The sequence below is a fragment of the Chiloscyllium plagiosum genome, chromosome 2 (genome assembly GCF_004010195.1).
Source record: "Chiloscyllium plagiosum isolate BGI_BamShark_2017 chromosome 2, ASM401019v2, whole genome shotgun sequence".
NCBI classification, from domain to species: domain Eukaryota; kingdom Metazoa; phylum Chordata; class Chondrichthyes; order Orectolobiformes; family Hemiscylliidae; genus Chiloscyllium; species Chiloscyllium plagiosum.
Window position 1 is genome coordinate 62058474 of NC_057711.1, and position 25647 is coordinate 62084120.

The window sequence follows — 25647 nt, forward strand, 5'->3', positions numbered from 1 at the left end:
ATCTGATTGAAATATATAAAATCGTAGGAGGCTGGACAGACTAAAACCAGGGAGAGTGTTTTCTCCTGATTGGAGAATTGAAGTCTGGTTACAGTATCAGGATGTGGAGTAAGCCATTTAGAATAAGGAAATATTTCCTACTCGGATAGTGATCAACTTGTCAAATTTGCTTCTACAGAAAGCTATGGAAGCTTAGTTACTGAGTAAATTTAATAAAGGTATTGATAATTTTTTTAAATATTAAAGGCATTAACAGTTGAGAAGGAAGGATAATAGAGTTTGCAGAAAGATCAGCTATGACCAGATTAGATGGTGGAACAGAATTGAAGGGCTGGATTCATACTCATTCCCGTTTATATCTTTCTATATTCTTTGGTTCTTTCCCTTTCTATCTTTCTGTCTTTATTAGAACCAAAAGATAAAAATGGAGCTTCTTCCCTTCTCCAGTACTTGCTTTTTATCAAGCTTTTTTTTATTCCCTAAGGAGACAAACCATTCATGAGGTCTCAGGTGCAGCAGTGATATCTGTAGCATCACCGAATTGCACTTGTTTTGTCCTGTGGATTGAAGTGTGGGTTAGGAAGTCTAGTTTGTGAAGCTTCTCAAGCAATGTGTCATTCTCTTGAGCAGCTGTCATTTTGCAACACATGTCCTAACTCTGAGTGACAGCATATTAGTCCACATGTATTAGAATGCTGGTTCTCACAGAGTGGAGCTACTTGACAGGTGTTGATAATATTTGAATAGAGAAATTTTGTTTATCATGGAAGAGTCACTATTCAGAAGCTTATATTAATTAGTCAATGAATCTGATAAGTTATTGAAAAATTTGAAGATATTCCATTTGTGCATCATGTAGTGACAAGTTTCAGGAGACAGAGAATGATAATGATTTCATCAGGATTCCTCTCTGCAGTTTGGAGACAAAACTGTTGACATGGTATTATTCACCTACTTATCTCATTTATATACTTTTATTTTGCAAAATGAAATAGGGAAACTGCAGCTGGCGTTCTCCTGGATCTGCATTTGTTTTCAGTTCATTTGGGACATTTTAATTCAAAAACAGGAATAGTGTAAAATAGTTGATTAAAACAGTGCAGTATTCCATTTATACACTCCTTGGATGTTTAATTCCTGTTGCATACCACTGAGGAAATGGCAAGCAATAATAATTAGCTGATGATAAGAGGACACATTTTAGTTGTCAGTCTGTCACTGTAGGTAATGTTTTAAAAACTAATATGTAACTGTCAGCAAAGAGAAGTACAAGATTTTTATTTGCTAAGCAGTTTGTCACATCAGTTATCCTAGTTTCTTTCTCAAATTCTACGTGGAAGCAAGTAAAATAAGATTCAAAGAGGTACCAGTGATATATTTTTAAGTAAACTATATTCCAGTTTTGAAAACTTGCAGCTCCCTTTCAAATTATGCATTGGGCAGACCTCCTGAGATTTCAGGGAAGAAGGACACTGAGCATGTCAAGGAGGGGGACAAGAGTTGGCTTTGTGGGTGTGCACCTTCTGTCAGTAGGCAGTTCAGTTGGGAGTTCTGAAACATATGTTGTTGCTTCTCCACACTTAAAATAATTCAAACCCTGGTTGTTTCAAATTTCAGGCATTTGCAACACTCACGATGCAACTGTTGAAATTTGCTGCTGCTTAAGACATCTTCTAAACTATCATTCACTAAATTGATGCCTTGGTTAAAGGGATGATTTTAGAAGGAAAGTATACACCAATTGGACTTTACTAGTTGGAATTTAGAAGAATGTGAGGCCTGTTCTTATTCAAATACATAAGGTTTTCAGTGACCATGACAATGTGGATACTAAGAATTCCTTTGTAGGGGATTCTAGAACTGGGGACATAATTCCAAAAGCTGGTGTTTGTCTCATTTCAGGTGGGAATAGAGTTGGAATTCCTCCTCTGAGGATCAGAGAAAGCTTTGGAATTTTCAGCCTCATGAGCTGTGAAGGTTAGGTTATTGAGATAGACAGGTGATTGACCTGGAGGAAGTTGATGCTATGAAAAACAGGCAAGAAAATTGGAGTTGAGGATGTAATCGCATCAGCTATGATTTGAATGGCTATATGGCATACCTATTCTATTTAGTTTGTTACACCTAACTGGGATAACATGCTAAAAATCGATCCTGTTACTCCTGGTGTCGTAAAAATTAAAGATTTTCTTTAAGGAATGCAAAATTCCCCAATTTACTCGACATTTAGATCCAGGCAGAGAGAAAATACAGACCAGCTTTCTATAGTGAACAAGAATCACTTTATTTATTCTAAATAAATAGATTCTAGCTATGATAAGTAATTATGAATCATCTACTTAAAATCTAACCTCCATATAAACTCTTCTTCCCTCCCAATATACGTGTGCGTACACATACAGACATAGAAAGGAATAGAAACATGACTGCAATGAGTGGAGGGAAAGACTAGGAAGGCAGTTCATTTGTCCCTGTTTTGATTTGTTGGGACATTCTACTCATCTATTCTCATTTGCTAGATATTTCACTTGCTTATAGATGATAGAGTTGCTATCTCTCATATGCAGTCTATGGCTCACTGATTAAGAGCCACAGTTTGCAGCAACTGCTGAGGGAAGAAAAAGCAGGCTTTTTTGAGGCTCAAGGTGTCTTTTTATTGCAGAACTGCCCTTGAGATCACATGGCTTCCACAAAATATCCACACTCCCAAGCTGTTCAGCTGGGCACCAATTGCAAGCTATCGGTCTTTCTTATCAATAACCAGTTCTTATTGAATAGACCAATTAGCTAATTGTTTCCAACCAGAAATCCATTGCTACATACCCCAATGCTTCCACTGTTGATTGAACAAGCGGCTGTGTAATCTGCACTTACAATGTGTGTCAAGTTTTTTGCTTTGAACAACCTGGGTGTCTGTGTACATTTAAGATGATTGGACAGGCGGAAGGTTTTAATAAAACATTTTGGGCATTATTATTGGATGACAAAAACAGGAAGATTATGCGCAACTTGTACAAATCACTAGTTTGACCTCAACTTGAGGATTATGAACATTGGAGAGAGTGCAGAAGAAGTTTACAAAGAGTTCCAGGGATCAGAGACTTCAGCTATGCCGATAAATTGGAGAAGTTAGGAGATCAAAAGATTCAGACGAGATTTGATAGGTTTTAAAATTATGTGGAGTCAGGTTTGAGCATAGATTTTGGTTGGTTCCCCAAATATTGGGGGAAAGCAGCATATGTTGAATGGCTCAGGATTTCAGGGATGATTGGTAGTGCAGAAAATAAGCCAGGATGATTCTGGAGTAGCTAGCATTTGACATGGGCATGGAGCTTGACTGAATCTTGCCAACCTGGTGAATTAGTCATGTGCAAAATACCAATCTGCAGTTCTTGGAGTTGACGAAGTGAAGATGGAGGTCATGTAGCATTATTGAATGAGTTGAAAGTAATTATTCCATGGAGAGAAAAGCGAGTGTGGTTAAACTTGTGTTACAGAAGTATTGTGATGAATAAGTCCAATAGCTTGATGGCTATGATTTGAAAAGTTTAGTTGGAAGTGACCAGGGAGAGTCTTTATTTTCCCAGTGATGAGCATGTCAGGGAGCAGGGTTAGAAGGAGTATGTTTCTACATGTGATCAAAGGTCTACAATTCTATGTAGAGACTAAGGGATTAGGGAAGCACCAGGGAAAGAAAGGTCAAGGGACAAACCATGAGTATGATTAGCAGCATTTCTATTAAGGCAGATAGTTAGGGTGGGCAGTGAATTTAGAGGAGAGTTCCGTTGATAACTAACCTTTCTCCCAAACTAGCAACAGTCTATCCTATTATTTTGTCTTCATTTTAACAGATTAAAGATGATGTGACATTGCACAGTCCTTCATTTACCTCATTATTTCTCAGGCTCTGTCCTTCTCAAAGCCTTGGTTTGCCCATCTAGGTCACATTTCCTTCCCAAAAAACATTTGGATCCATATACTATTCCAGCAATTAATCTCGGCTGAATTTTAAGTGCTGTCATGTCAGAGGTACAATCTTGGACAAGGCGACTCAAGACTGACAGGTTAGGTAAACATGAAATATCCCATTACAGCATTTAAAGGAGAGCAGTGATTTGTGTGTGTCTGGATGACCCATATTCAAAAGATATAAACACCCAAAAGACATGTAAACTGGCCATTTGTTCCATTTACAGTTATGGAGCTGTACTTTATGAAATTAACTATGGTTTGTTTTTTGAAAAAGCTGTCATTCAAAATTTATCTGTTGGTTGTGTAGTATATTGAAATGTCCTAAGCATTTTATGAGGCATATAGGATCTTAGTAATGGTGGAGTAATGCTTCCAGTCCATGGCACAGGAAGAAAGAGAAGACATTGGAGAGAGTGGAGAAAAGATTGAGAGTGGATCCAGAGAAGAACTTCAGCTATAAAGATAGGTTGAAAACTTTGAGACTATTTACTTTAGAATCATAGAATCCCTATAGTGTGGAAACAGGCCATTCAGCCCAACAGTCCACACTGACCTTCCAAAGAGTATCCCACCCAAACCCATCCCCCATTACTTTACATTTACCCCCTGACTAATGTACCTAAACTACATATCCCTGAGCACTATGGGTGAAGGAGAACCAATAGATATTAGTACTTAGAATTCTTGGAACGCATTTGATAAGCTACATGAAAGGTTGTTGCAGCAAATAAATTTTCATGATGTAGTAGTTAATATATTGTATCCACGGCAGTTTAGAATGGTAAGAGAATCCTGAGACAGGATGTGGAAAGAATGCTTCCTCTGGTCAGAAGTAGAACCAGAGATCACAGGTCAAAACAGCATTGTCTTAGCAGACCAATATGACTGCTTTCTCATTAAAGAGAGACAACTGGTGGTGATTTCACCTGAGGACCACTCTGCCTTTGCAGATGGTAGAAGTTAAAAAGCAGAGTCCTCATAGTAACCTCATCTAGTGATGGGAATTGAACTGACACTGTTAGCATCACACTGCTTCGCAAACCAATCATCCAACCAACAGGTCACATCCTTAAAACAGATCAGGAGAATTTTGTTTTCTTTCAGATGAGTTGAATGTCTTTTGGAACTTTCTTCCTCAAAAGTCAGTGGAAACAAAACCTTTGAATTTTTTTTTGCAGCAGGGGTAGATAGATTCTCAATAAACATATGAGTTAAAGGTTATTGTGGGTAAGCAGGGATGGGGAGCTGTGGTTAAAATAAAGTCAGCCATTATTTTGAATGGTGGAACAGGCATGAAAGTTCAAGTAGTCTGCTCTCGCAGCTGATTTGTAATTTTGTGCACTGCATAAAATAAATTCCCTTCAAAGTGAATTGTCTTGAGAAATGAAAACTTCCTACTTGCCTTGGAAAATTATAAATGTCATTGGTTACATAAATGGACGTGGAATTACAAGAAAAATGTAAAGAACAGGAAGGTGATTATTTAAGACTACAGAAGAGGGCAGTAACAATGAAGAGAACATTGAAAAGCAATTTAATACAGGATTCAAGCATGAGCCATCTGGACAGAATAGCTGGTGAGAAACTGTTCCTATTTGTGAAAGGATCGTATAAGAGAAGGCACAAATATAAATGAACAAATGAAAGAAAAAAGTTTTCAAGGGCTGAAATGAACTGCTTGGGATTACGTTGGAGGAATTCAAAAGGTCTGATTCTGTGAGGAAATGATTGACTCTGACTCATTCTAAATCCATCCATCCAAATCTAGATTTAAGTTTGCTATCATCAGTTAACTTCTGTTCTTAGAGACTTTCTGCATCATGGCCTCTTTCTCAAATGAATGTCGTGCAGTTTAATTTATATTTTAGGGGTTAATTTTGAGTTAATTGTTTTAGATGTCTTTCTAATTTTGTTGAATTAGACAAGATAATTGATTTTATTTTTCAGTATTACAGTTAGATATTTAAATCTGCCACAGAATGGGTCTTTGATATTTTTACCACTGCTCATTAGTGAACGTTCGGTATTATGTTTCATGAGAGTACCTGAGTGCTAATTTCAGTTGGGGGCCCTCTAATGCTAAAATAAGCTTGATGCCGACTCCAAATAATGTAAGCTGAAGTTTCTTTTTGGGAATAATTATTGGCTTAATATTTGGCTTCATATTCTTAATTTTGTGAAAGTGACTGGGTGGTAATGTTATATTGTGATGATACTGTGCCTTTGAGAGAGACTTGTTCTGTGCTGTTTTGTTTGCAGAGAGGTGTTGCCACACTCGTAGAATGTCTGCTTCAGAAACAGTGGGTAAACAGCTTTGAGTTGTTGATTTTAAATTAGACAAAAGCATGAGTGGGAGGAATCATGCTCACACAGTTATAGTTTTGCTTTCGTTTGGGCATTGGTGTAAGCTGTTAAGGTCTGAACTATCTGCTTGATGTATTTTGAAGGGGTTTGGTCTGGTCCATAACTATATAGATACTGAATGTTATGTATTAGCATCCTCTTTTATGACAGTGAAGTAGTAATATTCATATTTTTCACATCGAGGAGAATGTTTTTAGGCACTTTTTAATCAATGGCATTATAAAAAAATCATTAAGTAAAATGTCTAGATTTTGTAGCATTTTGGAATGCAATTATTTGATATATTGAAGTTTCTTTTGCCATATTCAAGTATTTCATTTGATTATTACTAAAAATTGTTCTAAATGTATTTTTAAAATTCCCTGAGGTTATATGTTTATGTTTGCAGTTTTTGTTTGCCATGAAGGCGATCTGACCAAAGTTGGCCATTCAGTTCTTGGAACTGGTTTCACCATTTAGTTAGATCATAGCTGATTTGCACCCTCAACTCCATTTATCAAACTTCGCTCACTATTTCTTGGTATCTTCACTTCATTAAAAAATCTTAACAGTTTCAGTCTTGAAAATTTCAGTTAGCCCAGCGCCTTTTGTAAATTTGAAGTGAAAATATGCTTCCTGATTTGGCGCCTAAATGGCTCGACCCTACTTTCAAGATTGTACCCCTTTATTTTTATTTACCCCACCAGACGAAACAGCATCTTCCTACTTAATAAAATTTTAGCATCTCTATCACTTTATGCTTCAACCTTCAAAACTGGAAGGAATATAACCCAAGTTTTTGCAATATGTCTTCAAAATTAAAATTCCTAACCTGGGTACAGACCTTAGATTAGATTAAATTCTCTACAATGTGGAAACAAGTCCTTTGACCCAGCAAGTCCACGCTGCGCCCCCCCACCCAAACCCATTCCCCTACCTTATATTTACCCCTGACTAACACACCTAACACTGTGGGCAATTTAGCATGGCCAATTCACCTGACCTGCACATCTTTGGATTGTGGGAGGAAACCGGAGCAGCCGGAGGAAACCCACGCAGACACTGAGAATGTGCAAACTCCACACAGGCACGTGGGACTTGAACCCACGACCCTGATGCTGTGAGGCAGCAGCGTCAGACCTACTGAAATGATACTGCAGTATTCCAAGGTTATTCTTTCCTTCCTAGTGCGCTACTCAAAATTGAATGCAGCTGGATCTAACCAAGCATCTGTACAACTGGTAAAAATTCATCACCAGCTAAATCAATAGAACAAAGTCAATCTTGATATAGATTGCATATGTTGTATGAAAGAATGGGCTTTTGGGCCCAAGTTGTTATTTAACTTGCCTTGCTTTCCAAATTTCTAATGGATTTCTATATGAAGTATGATAAGACAAGTAGAGATGGAGGCCTTTCAGCCCATCAAATTACATAATGCCTACAAAGAGGCAGAATTCTGTTACGTAAAAATGACAATAAACTTGATTTTCTCCTCGTGCCATCATTATAGTTATGTTCCAAGTGGTTTAAACATTGGACATCAAATGCTAAGCAGTAATTTAAAGGAAATCAGTGGGAAGAAATTATATCAAAATTTATATCCACTATCATTAAATGGTAAGTGTTGTGAGTAACTTGAAATCTTGGTATTTCAAATATGCTTTTTTGATAAGCATATTATAAATGATGTCCGTTTTGTTTAAAAATGTTATAAAGATAGGAGTGTAGTTAATATATTTATGTTTTTAAACAGGTCAGTGTCTAGTTCAGAATGGCTGCATCAGCTTCATATGATCAGCTGCTGAAGCAGGTGGAGGCACTTAAGATGGAGAATTCAAATCTGCGACAGGAATTAGAGGACAACTCAAGCCATCTGACACAGCTAGAGACAGAGGCATTCAACATGAAGGTACTTCTCAGTTTTCTGAAAACTGAAGATGATTTTCCACTTGGGTGAAATTTATCCTATTAGTTCTCGAATAAATATGAAGCATTTAAGGAAGTTGATATTGTCAAATTTGATGTAGTTGAGTTTTACGTGCAGCATGTTTCTATTAAAAATATTATAAAGTTGTCAAATGGTCCTTGTGTTTTAAGATAAATTCAGATTTAAAAATAAGCACATAAGGAAGAAATGCTGAAAATTCTAATTGGCTTTGTAGTGGAATATGCATGTGGGAAACTGTCTTTCCTTGCTGTTTCCATAAATTGGGAATTTCTCAGCTGTTGTGCTTGTTAAGGTTGATATGTGTTCCCATAATACCTTCCTACACAGTTAACTATAGTGGTAGTTGTTCCTCCTTCCTTAGAAATCTGCAGTCTTGCTATTACCATGTTCTCCTCCCCTTCATTTTCAGATTTTACTTTTGTTTCCCGACTTGAAAGATTTCAATCTGTCAATGATCTTTGAGCAAAATGCTTCCTAACAACAGTACTACTTTGTCTTTTATAGTTTGTACATGTATTCATTCGCCTTTCTGACAGGTAATTTCAAATTGTGACTATATTAGTTTTTTCCATTTGTTGAGCCTGTGTTTCGATTAAGTTCTCCTTTTTTGATCCTTTTCAAGACTTAGGGATTCCATGGATCCACACCTATGGTTTGCATTGCTCCTAGTTAGTTCAAGACCATAAATTTAATTTTGCTTCTGGTTCATAAAGTATTGATCTGATTATATAGGATTATTGTAATATTAAGTTGAATCCTCTTCAGAAATTGTCATCCTGTGATTGGTTGCTTACCTTGGCTATTTGAAGGGCTCTATGTTCTGAGTTCACAAATGCATATACTGTTCTTCCTAGCTTACAAGATTTAATGTTATTAGAGCTAGGGTGAGAATATCTAATTTCTTAAAATGTCAAAAATGCTATATGTTCCACATAAATATTAGAAGGCTTCCAGGAGGTTTTGTGCCATTGCATTTTGGAGTCCGATCACAGGATAAAGGATTAGTTGATGGCCAGTAAAAGCTGGCAAAGCTTGGAGTGGAAATATACAAAGGTAGTGATACTAAGAGACTTCCTCACAAGAAGAATCTTGGAAAAATTATTCATCATTTTTGCATAGCAGAGACACTAATTCAAAAGAGAAGTTCATGCTGTCTCTATGAAGTTATGGGTGACTCTGTAGTTAAACAATTTGAATATTAAGAAGGCGGAAGTGATTAAACTGAGTTTCAAATAGAGTCATAGAGATGTACAACATGGAAACAGACCCTTCGGTTCAACTAGTCCATGCCGACCAGAGGTCCCACCTCCCAGCACCCACCCCATATCCCCCAAACCCTTCATATTCATTTACCCATCCAAATGCCTTTTAAATGCTGCTATCGTACTAGCCGCCACCACTTCCTCTGGCAGCTCATTCTATACACGTACCACCCTCTGTGTGAAAAAGTTGTCCCTTGGGTCTCTTTTATATCTTTCCCCTCTCGGCCTAAACCTATGCTCTTTAGTTCTGGACTCCCCCACCCCAGAGAAAAGACTGTCTACTTATCCTCTCCATGCCCTTCATGATTTTATAAACCTCTATAAGGTCACCCCTCAGCCTCCGACGCTCCAGGAAAAATAGCCCCAGCCTATTCAACCTCTCCCTATAGGTCAAATCCCTAACCCTGGCAGCATCCTTGTAAATCTTTTCTGAACCCTTTCAAATTTCACAACATCTTTCCAACAGGAGACCAGAATTGCATGCAATATTCCAAACGTGGCCTAACCAATATCCTGTACATCCGCAACATGACCTCCCAACTCCTTTACTCCATACTCTGACCAATAAAGGAAAACATGCCAAACGCCGCCTTCACTATCCTATTTACTGCGACTCCACTTTCTAGGAGCTATGAACCTGCACTCCAAGGTATCTCTTTGTTACTTCAAAAAACTCAATCAAGTTTGAGTCATGATTTCCCACACACACAGCCTTGTTGACTATCCCTAATCAGTCCTTGCCTTTCCAAATACATGTACATCCTGTCCCTTTGGATTCCCTCCAACACCAACGTCTGGCTCACAGGTCTATAGTTCTCTGGCTTGTCCTTGCCACCTTTCTTAATCAATGGCACCACGTTAGCCAACCTCCAGTCTTCCAGCACCTCCCCTGTGACTATTGATGATACAAATATCTCTGTAAGAGGCCCAGCAATCACTTCCCTAGCTTCCCACAGAGCCTAGGGGAAGGATCTGATCAGGTCCTAGGGATTTCTCCACTTCTTTGCGTTTCAAGATATCCAGCACTTCCTCCTCTGTAATATGGGCATTTTTCAAGATATCATCATCTATTTCCCTACATTCTATATCTTCCATGTCCTTTTCCACAGTAAATACTGACGCAAAATACTTGTTTAGTATCTTCCCCCATCTCCTGCGGCTCGACATAAAGGCTGCCTTGCTGACTTTTGAGGGCCCCTATTCTCTCCCTAGTTACCCTTTTGTCCTTAACGTATTTGTAAAAACCCTTTGGATTCTTCTTATCTCTTATTTGCCAAAATATCTCGTGCCTGTTTTTGCCCTCCTGATTTCTCTCTCAAGTATACTCCTACTGCCTTTATACTCTTCTGAGGATTCACTCGATCTATCCTGTCTATACCTTACATATGCTTCCTTTTTCTTAACAAAACCCACAATTTCTTTAGTCAACCAGCTTTCCATTCATCCTACCAGGAATATACTTTCTCTGGACGCTTATCTCATTTCTGAAGGCTTCCCATTTTCCAACTGTCCTTTTACCTGCAAACATCTGCCTCCAATCAGCCTCTGAAAGTTCTTGCCTAATACCATCAAAATTAGCCTTCCTCCAATTTAGAACTTCAACTTTTGGATCTGGTCTATCCTTTTCCATCACTGTTTTAAAACTAATAGAATTATGGTCGCTAGCCCCAAGTGCTCCCCCACTGACACCTCAGTCACCTGCCCTGCTTTATTTCCCAAGAGTAGGGCAGGTTTTCCACCTTCTCTAGTAGGTACATCCACATACTGAACCAGAAACTTTTCTTGTACCCACTTAACAAATTCCTCTCCATCTAAACCCTTAACACTATGGCAGTCCCAGTGTATGTTTGGAAAGTTAAGATCCCCGACCATAACCACCCTATTATTCTTACAGATAAGTGAGGTCTCCTTACAAATTTGTTTCTCAATTTCCCTCTAGGGGGTCTGTAATACAATCCCAATAAGGTGATCATCCCTTTCTTATTTCACAGTTCCACCAAAATAATGTACCTGGATGAATTTCCAGGAATATCCTCCCTCAGTACAGCTGTAATGCTATCCCTTATCAGACCCCACTCTCCCTCCTCTCTTGCCTCCCTTTCTATCCTTCCTGTAGCATTTGTATCTTGGGACATTAAGCTGCCAGCCCTGTTCATCCTTGAGCCACGTTTCTGTAATTGCTATGATATTCCAGTCCCATGTTCCTAACCATGCCCTGAGTTCATCTGCCTTCCCTGTTAGGCCTCTTGGATTGAAATAAATGCAGTTTAATTGATCAGTCCTCTCTTGTTCTCTGCTTTGTCCCTGCCTGACTATTTGACTTTTCTTTTGTTCTCAACTGTACCAGTTCACTATCTCCCTGCTCCAGGGAAAACAGGCTGGGGCTGTTTTCCCTGGAGTGTTGGAGGCTGAGGGGTGACCTTTATAGAGGTTTACAAAATTATGAGGGGCATTGATAGGATAAATAGACAAAGTCTTTTCCCTTGGATCGGGGAGTCCAGAACTAGAGGGCATAGGTTTAAGGTGAGAGGGGAAAGCTATAAAAGAGACCCAAGAGGCAACTTTTTCACGCAGAGTGGTATGTGTATGGAATGAGTTTCCAGAGGATGTGGTGGAGGCTGGTACAATTGCAATATTTAAAAGGCATTTGGATGGGTATATGAATAGGAAGGGTTTGGATGGATGTGGGCCGGTTGCTGGCAGGTGGGACTAGATTGGGTTGGGATATCTGGTCGGCATGGACAGGTTGGACTGAAGGGTCTATTTCCATGCTGTACATCTCTATGACTCTATATAATTTTGCACACCTCAATAAGGTCACCTCTTAATCTTCTCTGCTCCAAGGAGGATAAACCCAATTTTTCTAATCTTTCCTTCTATCTCAAAGCCCTAATTTTTAATATCATCCTTTACATTCTCTCTGGGACTTTAATGTCCTTCCTTTTAAATCAGGTGCCCAGAACTGAGCATGCTACTTTATATTGGTCAGACCACATGATTTGCAGAGGTGTACTTCTATGCCCTTATCATCTGTGCCTCTATTACTAAACGTAAAGACCCACTACCACATGATGGAGCATCGCTCCGAAAGCTAGTGTGCTTCCAATTAAACCTGTTGGACTATAACCTGGTGTTGTGTGATTTTTAACTTTGTACACCCCAGTCCAACACCAGCATCTCCAAATCCTAAAGATCCCATAAGTCTTCCTAACAACTGTTTCAACTTACTTGCCAATCTTCGGAGAATTAAGTACTTGCACCTCAAGGTTCAAACCCCTGCACCGTTTGAGCCTGTATTGTTTTTTCACATTTCTTATACCAAAATACATTGCCTCACATTTCTCTACATAGAAATTCATCTCCCATTTGGTCAATTTGTCAATGACCTTCTGAAATTGCTCATTATCATTTTCTCAACCCTCTTTTGAAAAGGTTATAATGAGAGTCCAGAGGGTAAATAAATGTGTCTCTCCTCGTCCTGAGGTTATTTATAACAAAGTTTGAACTTTTAACAAATTCTGATTTTTTTTTTAACGTTTCAATATGTTCTTGACCTTGCAAGTCTATATGAAGAAATAAGCCAGCCAGATTCGTCAAGTTAACCAAAAATCATTCTTTGTGAATGTTCCCTTGATTAAAAAATAAAATTGATTAAAAGGATTAACCTGTTATGAATTCTATGAGAGAGGGTGAGAGACATGCATGCACATAAGTGTTGGAAAAGAAAGCAAATTATAGGGTTGGGGGAAGAAGAGTTGAAGAAAATTCAAGTTATTAAGCGGTAAATATATGTTCACTCAGGTGGTTCTGAAAGTTGACATTTTATGGTCAATGCAACCTCCTTTTTGTTTCACCTGGATAAACTGGCTGCATGCTGTGGCACTTGAAGTTCCTTGAAATAAAAATCCTCTATCTTAGTGATGTATTCTGAAATATAACAGAGCTAGGACTAAAGCTAAAGAATCACAGAGTGAGGGAGAGATCCTGTTGCATTCTGCATGGTGCTCTTCTGATATTACTGTTGCATTTTGCAGACTCTCTCATTGTACAAATAGACATCCCCAGTGGGATTTCAATCATATGACAGCTGATTGTGGTTTACAATTGAAACAATCTGAGCTTTGCTCTCCCATTGTCAAAGCTATCAAGGTGTCATTAACACAGAAAGAGGGTCTTTACCTCCCACTTTTTTCTAATGAATGCTTGTAGGCCATTTTTGTTCCTGTCATTTTCTGTAATTGAGATGCAGTGTGGTGCGTTGTCTTTAAATTTTTCAGGGACTAGAAAGATGAAGCTGTGAAGATCTGCAGAACTGCCCAGAAATGCGCTCTGGTAACTTGATTTCAGAGGCTTTGTAAAACATGACTGATTTGTCAATGAGGTGACTTGTGTTTTAGCAGTTTTCTTTTCCCTTTTTAAGGACAGCCCAAGATACTGTACCAGGTTATGAAACTAAAGATTATTATTCCATATTTTTCTCACAACTTCGTGACGAGGTTGACCCTTGCCTAAGAAAGCTTTCATCAGCAAACCCAGTTAATGAGCAGCAAAACTTATTTCATTTGGGTTCGTTTCCCACTGATTTGTTAAATTAGCTCTGTATATGATTGGGTGCATAACAGGAAACTCTGAAATTGGCATTGATGCAAATGTCATACAAGTTATTACACATTTTAAATTTGACCTTTAAATGATGGGGTAGTACTGAACTGTTTATCAGTGCACTTCTATTTCAGTCTTGAAAAGTGATGTGTCAGCTGATTTCCTTCAAAGTGCAAAATGTAACAGATGTATCGAACAATCAATTGCATCTTTTCTGATTTTGTCCCTAAAAAGCCAAGGCTTTAATTTAATGAAGAGAGGTAAACGGGCAATTGAAGAGAAAATTGATTTGAGGGATAATTGTTAGCTAGGACATCTGAAATCCTTACCTCTCTGTTCTTTGCAAAGTACAATTAGGTATGTTACATCCACAAAAGTCAATGTGATGGGTCAAAAAATACAATAATATGTAGAGTTCTTGGCTTTTCAAATCTTTCAGCTTTGCCAGGAGATTTATTATAATTTTATGATATGGGCATGCCATGCACCTGTTAAGTTATAGAAGAATTAGTGAGATGGATTCAGTTGATTGAGTTTTATTCTTGGAGCAATGCATTATGTGGCAGTAGAGTTCAACAAACTAATTGCTGCACCAATAGCTAGATTATCCATGTACTGGGTTGTTGAGGATAATGTTCAAGTTGCATACGTAGAAATGACAAAAGCATTCAATAAATTGCCATTCAATGGAGTTGTGAGCATTGTTGGTGAACATAAGGGATAGTGGCAACATGGTACAGAATTACTCGAGTGACTAGAAACTGAAAATAGTATTTAAAGTCTGTTTTTGAGACCGGAGGAGGCTTTAAAATCTCAAATGTGGGTAAAATGGTTGCCTGCTCTTCCCAATAGATAATGATGACCTAGATCTTGATGTCCAGGCACAGTTTCAAAATTTACTGATGTGAAACTGAGGTGCAGCAAAATTGTTAGCAAACGTCATAGCAGGGGAGTGATGATCTCTTTACCCAGCCCTATTAAAATGAATGTAGTAATTGTTTCAAGTTCTTTATGCAAATAGTTTTCCTTCAATATTATTTAAATCCATTGGAATAAACTATTTACTGATTATTTGTACATTGATCTTTGATACTTAAGATAACAAATATTATTCAAAAGAGGAATGTTGATCAGAAACTGGAGAGGTTCAAGATCACAGTAGTGGTTCAATAGCATGGTACTGAGATAAATTGAGTATACATGTGCCTAAGCCATTGAATATGGTTAACAAATTAAGAGCTCATGCAATAAAGCATAACATGTGTTTTGGGCACTTGTGGTACAATGTTAGTGTCCCTAACTCTGAGCCAGGAGACTTAGGTTCCAGAATCAACCTGCTCCAGAGGTGTGTAATGGCATTTCTCAAATGGATTAGTTAGAAAATATCCAAAATATCTTTATCAATAGGGCCATGTTACACGAAAACAAGTAAATTATATTAAACTTGTATAAAATACTGGATTGGACTCAATATTCAACTGTGGGCACTGTACTTAGGAAGGTGGAAGTTTGAATAGATTGAGCATGGTACCGGGGACAGTGAACTTCTGTTATGTGGTTGGTTTGGAAGAGTTGGGACTTTTGTCTGAAAGGAATTTAGTAAGAGGTGTTAAAAACAATGAAGTCTGCATAGTGTGAATGGAAAGAAATTGTTCTCATTGGTGAAAGATTGGAAAGCAAAGGGCACAAACTTTGCATAAGTGGCAAAAGAAGCAATGTTTGCATAAGGAAAACTTTTTTTACAAAGCAAATGGTTAAGATCTGGAATGCACTGCCTAAAAGTCAGGTACGATTGATGCATTCAGGAGAGCATTGGATTATTATTTACAAAGCAGAAATATGCGGGGTTATAGGGAGAAGGCAGGGGAATGGCATTTGGGGAATTATTCCTTTAGGAGAAAGTGAGGATTACAGATGCTGGAGATCAGAGTTGATTGTGGTGCTGGAAAAGCACAGCCAGTCAGGCAGCATCCCAGAACCAGGAGAATCGATGTTTTGGTCATCAGCCCTTCATCAGGAATGAGGCTTGTGGGCCAAGGGAGGGGGGGTGGGTGGGGCTTGGGATAAGGTAGCTGAGAGTGCGATAAGTTGGTAAAGGTGGGGGTGAAGGTGATAGGCCGGAGAGTGGAGTGGATAGATGGGAAGGAAGTTGGGTAGGTAGGACAAGTCAAGAGGACAGTGCTGAGTTGGAAGGTTGCATCTGGGATAAGGTGGCAGGACGGGATTTGAGGAAACTGGTGAAATCCACATTGATCCCATGTGGTTGGAGTGTCCCAAGGTGGAAGAGGTGGTGTTCCTCTAAGTGGTGGGTGGTAAGGGTTTGGCGATGGAGGAGACCCAGGGTCTGCATGTCCTTGGGGGAGTTAAGTGTTCAGTGGGGTTGCTTGGTGCATGTGTCCTGGAGATGTTCTCTGAAGCATTGCACAAGTAGGCATCCTGACTCCCCAGTATAGAGGAGATCGCATCGAGAGCAACGGATACAGTGAATGACGCGTGTGAAAGTGCAGGTAAATCTCTGACAGATGTGGAAGGCTCCTTTGGGGCCTCGGATGGAGATGAGGGGAGAGGTGTGGGCGCAGGTTTTGCCATTCTTGTGGTGACGGGAAGGTGCTGGGAGGGGAGGTTGGGTTGATGGAGGCAGATAAGGGTGGGGAGGGAAATACGTCCCTGGTGGTGGCGTCTGTTTATACGTGGTGGAAATGGCGGAGGATGATGCGATGTATCTGGAGGTTGGTGGAGTGAAAGGTGAGAACCAGGGAGTTTCTGTCCTTTTTGCAGTTGGAGGGGTGGGGTTTGAGGGTGGAGATGTGGGAAGTGGATGAAATGCGCAGGAGGGCACCATCGACCATGTGGGAGGGGAAATTGTGGCCTTGAAAGAAGGAACCATCTATTGTGTTCTGGGATGGAATTGTCCTTCTGGGAGCAGATGCGGTGGAGGAATTGGGTATAAAGGATAGCGTTTTTACAGGAGGCAGGTTGGGAAGAGGTGTAGTCCAGGTAGCTGTGTGAGTCGGGTTTGTAGAAGATGTCATTGTTGAGTCAGTCACCGTTGATGGGAGAGGGCCAGAAAGAGGAGGGAGGTGTCCAAGATAGTCCAGATGAACTTAAGGTTGGGGTGGAACATGTTCGTGAAGTTGATGATATCAGGGGTTGAAGCACACCTTGATTGTCATTTTTCACTAAGCACTCTAATGATAAAACTGCATCAGAGTTGTGCTAATCACAATGGATAATGTTGTTATGCTCCATGTCATCCAATTCCTTGAAGTTTCCCTTGTAAGTACATACTGCACTTTCTAGAAGGGTCAACTGATGAATTTGTATCATCACTTTAAGTTTATATGACATTGATTCTGTCTGGGTGTATCTACATTGCAGATGGACTCTGGGATTATTTTTGAGATCTTCTGCCATTATTGGTATATTGGCAATCTTATGAACAACACATTGTTAAACTCTGATGCCAGTAGTAACCCTGTTGTTGCTGGTCCACTTGTGTACCACCTGATAGAACACTTGTGGTTTCCATGCAGATTTGCCATATCTACATTTCTTCATCCATGTGCTTATACAAAGAATGGCTGTCCCACTATATACAGTTAATTTGGCTGCTGGAGCTTGAATCAGTGACTTCCAATGGTCCTGATATACATCTTTTGGGATTCTGACTGATAATGTTTACAACCTCCCATGTCAACTTTGTGTGTGTTTTTGTTTTTGTTCAGGCATTTGTTACTAATAATGGTTGGACACAGTGAGGAGTGCAGATGCCAGAGATCAGAGTTGGGAGTGTGATGGTGCAAAAGCACAGCCAGTCAGGAAGCATCCGAGGAGCAGGAGAATTGACATTTTGGGCATAAAGCCTTCATTAAGAATCCTGATGAAGGGCTGATGCCCTAAACGTCATTTCTCCTCCTCCTCGGATGCTGCCTGATTGGCTGTGCTTTTTCAGCACCACACTCGCGATTACTAATAATGGTGTTATGATCCCAGCTAAAGTTAGCACTGGATAGGTCAGGATCCTAGAATAGAATATGGCTTGATGGATTTTTTTTCTAATTTCATTAAAACTTTCCCACTGTAGAACTTCATCCACACATTGTGTCATATTATAATATGAAAAGTTTGAATGCTTTCCAGTTTCCACACAAATCTGAACCATGGTCTGCCTTGCTGTTATATATATTTGTACCTATGCAGTTTGCTAGCACAATCCCTGGTATTGCTGCCAGCATGCTGTGCACACTTTTTTGTTTGCATCTTATTGTAATCTCTAGGCACGCCTCCTGAATTAGATTTCTTGAGCCCAGTGTCCCTATACACCATGTAACTTGTACATTCTTAACACCAAATAACTTTGTGGATGGTCCAACAGAGACTACATTTCTACATTAGTTTCTTGTTTTCTCTGTCCTGTGTACTTTGGGGTTTCTGTGTACAGTGGTTAGCGTTGCTGCCTCACAGCACCAGGCACCCGTGTTCAATTCCAGCCTCGTGTGACTATGTGGGGTTTGCACATTCTCCCCATGTCTGAGTGCTCCAGTTTCCCCTTTGTCCAAAGATGTGCAGGTTCGGTGGATTGGCCATACTAAATTGCCCAAAGTATCACGGGATATGCAGGCTAGGTGGATTAGCCATGGGAAATGCAGGGTTACTAGAAATAGAGAGTGGGTCTGGGTGAGATGCTATTTGGGGGATCATTGTGGACTCGATGGGCTAAATGACCTACTCCCACACTCTAGGGATTCTATGATACACCAGTACGAATAGTTGTACCGAAAACTTTAATACCTGGCTGATGGTCTGCAATTGCTTCATTTTTTGTGTCAGCTTTATATCTAAAAGCATTTATACGTTTGCATTCCTCTGGTCTTCATGAATAATTTGTTATTACAAATGTATTATTTGATACATACTGAGATAAACAAGGCTATTTTCTTAAACTTTTTCTGATGATTATCTAAAATCAAAGAGTAAAGCTGAATATACTCACCAGGTCAGGCAGCATCTGTGGGGATAAGTGTGTCATTATTTTAGACAATAAAATTCTTGCTGAAGGCAAAAAAAAGTAAATTGCTTATGGTATGGTTCAGTTCAAGAATAGTTGTAAAGACATATTGTTTCTTGTTGAATGTACATTATAAAGTTGAATCAAATTGCCATTAGAAATTGCAGAGAACTATGTAGGCTTACCTTACTCATAGTTTAATGGTTTGACACGCTAAATTGTAATACCACATTGCATGTCTGGCAGCTGCTGTTCTCCAGGCTAAAGCAGTGAAGTAGAAGGAAGTGTGGCTGAAAAGGTTTCCCAGCCAGCATGCCAATTTACTGGCAGTCATTCAACACCGGAAAAAGGCTGGAACATTTGCAAGCAACTTTTATGCTTTTGTGGCCCTTGATTTCTAGATTAGTTACTGTATCATAATGAAACTTATTTAACAACACTACACTTTTCAGGTAGTTGTTCTTGGATAGAACACAGTGTTATAAAATCAGTTTTCTTAATTTGTGTTATGCATTATGATACATTTATGAAAGATCATGGTTAATATCATCAACTTGTATTCCATATTAATGTAAGTTTTATGTTGTGTGATGGAAAATTCATTAAAATTGTGGCAACTATGTATAAGGACCATGAATAAAATTATTTTGTGGCTTCTTCCTTTGCGAAATGAATTATTTTGCGTAAGAAGTTAGAATTGATATTTATTTGGAGCCTATAGTGAATGTTTAAGATTGTTACTTTGTGATAGCTACATTCAGTTCTGTTGCCAGACACTTCATAGATAAAATATGGTATGAGGCATAATGTAAAACATGATTCATTGTATACAATTGTGTCTGATGATTTTATTTTTAAGTATGTTAGAAACTTAACCAGATTAGACCACGTGTGCTGCAAAGTGAATTTGTCTCTGTGAATTACCTGTGAGACACCTTGGGATATTTTTGTATGTTAAAGGAATAAATGCAAGGTCTTTTTGTTTTCAGTTTGTAATTGCTTTTTTAATTTTTAAAATAGAACTTCATATTTTGTACTAAATTATTTATCCTAAATTATTTCATTAATACATTACTGTCACGCAATGTTCACACATTGTTAGCCATTTTTCAATGGTGGCGTCTTGTGTCTGATTCACATGGTCATGTGTTCAAGTTCCAGTCAGAGAATGTAAGGGCATTACCTAAGTGAATACATGATCAGAAGTACCAATATTAGGATCAGATATTAAACTGAGTCACATCTGTCAACTAGAGGCACATATGGCACAATTTAACATAAAGTAGTGGAGCTCTTTCAGCATTCTCTCAAATATTTGTCCTGCAATCACTGTCTGTATCGTGGACTACCTCTTCCCATATATCTCAGTGCTATTTGATGAAATCTTAGTATGCACAATTTTGCTAGAATGGCAGTTTATTAGTATAACCTTTTGAAGTATAGTTATTGTAATTATTAACTTGGAAATTTCCAGGTCTAATAGTCACCCGACTATCCTCTGACCCTTATCAGCAGAGACTGACCAGACACAGATCTGTAGTGTGTTAAAATGGTCTTTATTACTTTCTACAGCAAGGGACTCCAGAGTATCTAAAAATGACACTGGAGATACTCCACAAAGGATTACAGAAGCAGTTATACTTTTGAGTTCGATCACAAGAAATTAACATCCCAATTAAGAGGTATACAGTTCTCCAAATGCAATCATTACTATTGATTAAGTTTACATCATGCATAGAATGAGTACAGTTATTATTTTTATATAGGTTTGACCATATACATATTGTATATGATTAGTATGAAGGCACGTACATGCTATCATGTCTGATTGCACTGTAGGCTACAATTTGTCCTTAACACAATGATATATGGTCTGACTGGTGTACATCAATCATACTCCCCTGTTCAAAGTCCTCAGTGCTTTAATTACTTCTTTCAAGGCTCAGGTTCAATGAATAAACAAACTCATTGTGTAGCTGTGAGCATTATCAATATTATTCCTTTGCTATCTTGCAGATAAGTTGACTTTTAGAACAAAAGGTCCCATGTATTGTTTAACTAACAGTTTTGTGTCCTTGAGCTTATCTGCAGCTAGCAGCTCACAACTGTGTTCCATTAAATATTGCTCTGTAAATTATTTTGTTTTTTAAATCCTTTCAACTTGTTGAGTTGCTATGGGCATTCATTGCAAATGAAAGTTGGAATATAAAGTCCTTTTTTGTTGAAATTAAAGCCTTACTGTACAGTGTGAGAGGACTAGATTTTGTAGTTTTGTGCAATAAATCCAAATTCCTGTTCACAATTCCAACTGAACTTTCCTTTATTACTGATCTATTTAAAATACTAAACTGTTAGCTTACCAGCATAAAGCTTTACCAGAAGTAACATAACATTGTATTGTATATTTTACTTGTGCAGTAAGAAACTGAAGCAACATAATTGAATTATCTTATAACATTTGCCTTTTTGAACTGGACCTTTCCTCATTTGAGTACCACCCACAAATTGTTCTCAAAATTATGCTGAAACTGCTCGTGTTTTATCAATGGAATGATACTTAGATCTGACTTGATGATTTCATCAGAATATGCCCAAATTTGATATGTGTAAAAGTATATAGGTCAGTGTGAACAGTTGAAAACCAAAGAAATGACAAAGGCACATAGTATATTTCTTCTTTTGAGTTTTAAAACTGAAGACTTCCACTTATTCACTATCAATCATGCATTTAAGAATGCAAAATTTTTAAGAATCTACAATTGGGGTGGAGATCCAATTTTTAATCTGACCTATTTTGTCTGAAAAATGCATTCTAAGAAAGATAGAGCGCATCTAAGTGAGGTTAAATTTTTTCAAAGGACTTGTGAAATTAGTAGCCTGCCTGCACCTGAAAATATGGATATAGTGATGAAAGCATCTTCACAACCTCATTTCTCCAACAGCATGTTTGAAAGGTGTTCACATTTTATAGGTTTAATGAATGAACATGAAACATGCAGAGAATGAGCATTTTATTATTATATGAAGAATACATTTATGTCCAGAATTCATTGATTAGACCATGTAATTGATTTGCATCCAGACTGTGTGCGTAATAGACTGACTGCCCAGCTGTTGGCTTTCAGCTGAGTTGTTAAATTAAGGCTATGTTGGCCCTTTAAGACAGATGTTAAAGGTAGAACTTTGCTAAAGAAGCTATTTCAAAGAAGAGTAGAGAATTTTTCCCCAGTTTGCTGATTTATATTTATTCCTTGTACACATGAAAATAGATTAACCTAGTCATTATCACCTTGCCACATGCAACTTTGACTGTGAAGTTTCCTGTAATACAAGCAGTTGCTAAATTTCATAAGTATTTCATGTAAGGCACTGGAATGCCCTGAGGTCATGCCGCTATTTAAACGTAATTCGTTTCCTTTCTATTTAGAATGAGTTTTAGGCCTTGCCCAGTTTCCTCTGTCTCGACTTTATGCTATCAGCCTCTCTCGACTGAAGAAGCAAAATTAGTATTCAATGTGGTGATTGGCAGCCTGAGGCTTGTGGTTAAGCATCGACTGCTTAACAACCATTCAATCAGACAAGAAAAGATTGAAATTGAATGCACTTTTACTTGCCATAATATATAATGTTTTTGAAAAATATTAACTAATCCGAAATCCTATTGTTGTATCAACTTGTAAGTTTCCATAACTGAGAGAGTTTGAACTGGGTTTTGCTTCCAGAATTGCATTTTACGAATCTAAAATTGAACAGAAGCTGCGTAATGGAGCAGACATTTTTATATTTGCAAAACAGCCTTGGTTTGCTTGATGCATCATTAGGTAATATGTAACTAAAATGTGTATTTTATAAAAATTGTGAATAATGTCTGAGATTTACAAAGAAGTTGACAAGAAAGTCAGTAATGAAAGCCAGAAAATATGGTCCAGGCAAAAGTTATTTAAAAGATTTTGCAAGGAAGGAAACAAGATAACAAAATGTTTTGGGAAAGTTTTGAAGAGCAGAGACTCTGCATAGAAATACAAAGATGTTACAACACAAAAACAGGATGTTCAGTTGAATCCACTAACCTCCATATAAGCAAATAGTTCTAATACAATTTCCCACATTGTTTCAACTTCTTTTCCTTCAACCATGTAATCAATCTAGTTGTGAAATTAAGCAATTTTGTTATTATGACATCATATGCATTGTTCAAACAGAAAAACATACACCTTTTAAAGCCAACCTTTACCATCTGTCATCCAGGTAGATTGAGTGAATGTTCATTATATTTTTCTCTAAAACTGTAATATTCTTCTCAAAAGTGTGAGGTATTATAACATATAGCAGTCTGCTGGAACTCAGTACAGAAAAAAACCAACCAATTTGATATTGCAAAAAAAAATTTGAACCTGTTTTTCACTCCTCTATTCTCAATCCATAACACATTGGAACAGGAGCACTGAATGAGATTGTGGCTGATCTGATTATCCTCAACTCCACTTTCCTGCCTTTTCTTCATTCCCTTACTGATTAAAATATTGTCTATCCCAGCTTTAACTATCACACTCAGAATTCCCATAGCACTGTTATAGTCTAACAGGTTTATTTACAATCTCGAGCTTTTGGAGGGCTACTCCTTCGGCAGAAGATACCTTCACCTGAAGAAGGAGCAGTCCTCCAAAAGCTTGTGATTTTAAATAAACCTGTTGGACTATAACCTGGTGTTGTTTGACCTGTGACTTTGTCCATCTCGATCCAACACCAGCATCTTCATGTCTTGAATCTTGTAAACAGCCTAGCTTTGACATCCCTTTGCAGTAAAGAATTCCACGGATTCACTATCCTCCGAGACAAAATTCCTGATCTTGGATTTAAATGGATGACCACCTAATCTGAGATTATACCTTCTAGTTCTGGACTCTTCCACCAGGGGAAACAATCTCTATGTTTCTACTTTGTCAAACCCTCTAAAAATCTTCGAGGAGAAAGTGAGGGCTGCAGATGCTGGAGATCAGAGCTGAAAATGTGTTGCTGGAAAAGCGCAGCAGGTCAGACAGCATCCAAGGAACAGGAGAATCGACGTTTCGGGCATAAGCCCTTCTTCAGGAAGGGCTTATGCCCGAAACAAACCAATCTGATATTGGTTCACCTGACCTGCCCATTTTTGGACTATGGGAGGAAACCGGAGCACCCGGAGGAAACCCACGCAGACACTGGAAGAATGTGCAAACTCCAAACCCCAGTTGCCTGAGGTGGGAATTGAACCCAGGTCTCTGGCACTGTGCCATTGTGCCGCCCTTAAAGATGCTCTTGCTGCCTGTCTTAATAGCCCTTCCTGAAGAAGGGCTTATGCCCGAAACGTCGATTCTCCTATTCCTTGGATGCTGCCTGACCTGCGCTTTTCCAGCAACACATTTTCAGCTCTAAAAATCTTGTATGTTTCAATTAGATTACCTTTCATACTTCTAATGTGTACTGGCCCACCTTCCTTGCCCTCTCCATACCTAATAGCTGTCTAGTGTACTTTCTCTGGGATTACCTGTGATGCTGGTATGTCTTTCCTTAGGTCAATCTGAAACTGTTCACTGTATTCCAGTTTTGGTATGATGTCTTAAATAGTTTTAGCAAAACCTCACTATTTTTATACTTCAATCCCATTCTGAAATAAAGGCCGGCATTCAATTTGTCTTCCCTATTACCTAGTGAACGTGGATGTTAATTCTTTGTGATTCAAGCATAAGGATTCCCAAATTTCTCTGCTTTGTAGCATTCTGCGGTCTTTCCCTATTTAAATAATAATTAGTTCCTCTGCCTGCCAAATTTCTCAACCTCATATATTTTCCAACATCATTCTTCCATCTGCTAAGTTTTTGCCCACCCGCTTTGTCTGGCTACATCCCTCTGCGGATTGTATCATCCTTACTACTTGCCTTCCCATCGATTTTTGTGTATTCTACAAGCCTAGCTATTGTACATTCATTTTCCTCATTGAAGTCACTAACATATATTGAAAGGAATGGCCCCCAGTACTGGTCACTAGCAATCCAGTAGTTACCATTCTTTACCCCCATCCAAACCTTGTCCTAAACCATCTTCTATTAGGTAGCCAATCCTCTAGCCATACTAGAGGGTACTACCTCCAACACCATGGGCTCTTATCTGATTAAATAGCCTAACATATGGTACATTAGCATATACCTTCTGAAAATCCAACTGTATATTGCATCTGCTGCTTCCCCCTTGTCTATTCTGCTTGTTACCATCTGAAAGAATTCTAGTAAATTTGTGAAGCTGTGGTTATTCTGCTTGTTCATTTTTCTTAAAAATAGCTCTATTATTACATCTTTTATGATAGACTCTTAACATTTTTCCAATAACACATGTTAAGCTAATTGGTGTATTGTACCTAATTTTTGCCTGCTTTCCTATTTAAATAATGATATTAAATTGGCAGTTTTCCAGACTTCAAGGACTTTCCAGAAAATAAGGATTCTGAGAAGATCACTACCAATGCATCCAGTATC

At 38.4% G+C, this 25647-nt stretch overlaps 1 protein-coding gene across 5 annotated transcripts in view; it reads left to right on the plus strand.

Annotated features, from left to right (window-relative positions):
• Positions 1-25647, plus strand: part of apc (APC regulator of WNT signaling pathway) — a 196909-nt gene that overhangs the window by 68833 nt on the left and 102429 nt on the right. For 3 of the 5 annotated variants that reach the window (XM_043710626.1, XM_043710645.1, XM_043710636.1), the window contains exon 2: positions 8072-8227. The exons of 1 other annotated variant lie outside the window; for it this stretch is intronic. In XM_043710626.1, the coding sequence (XP_043566561.1) occupies positions 8090-8227 (138 nt within the window). In that variant the 5' untranslated portion in view covers positions 8072-8089. Of the gene's footprint in view, positions 1-8071; positions 8228-25647 lie in introns of those variants that run through there. One more of the 5 variants, XM_043710671.1, reaches the window with a different exon arrangement.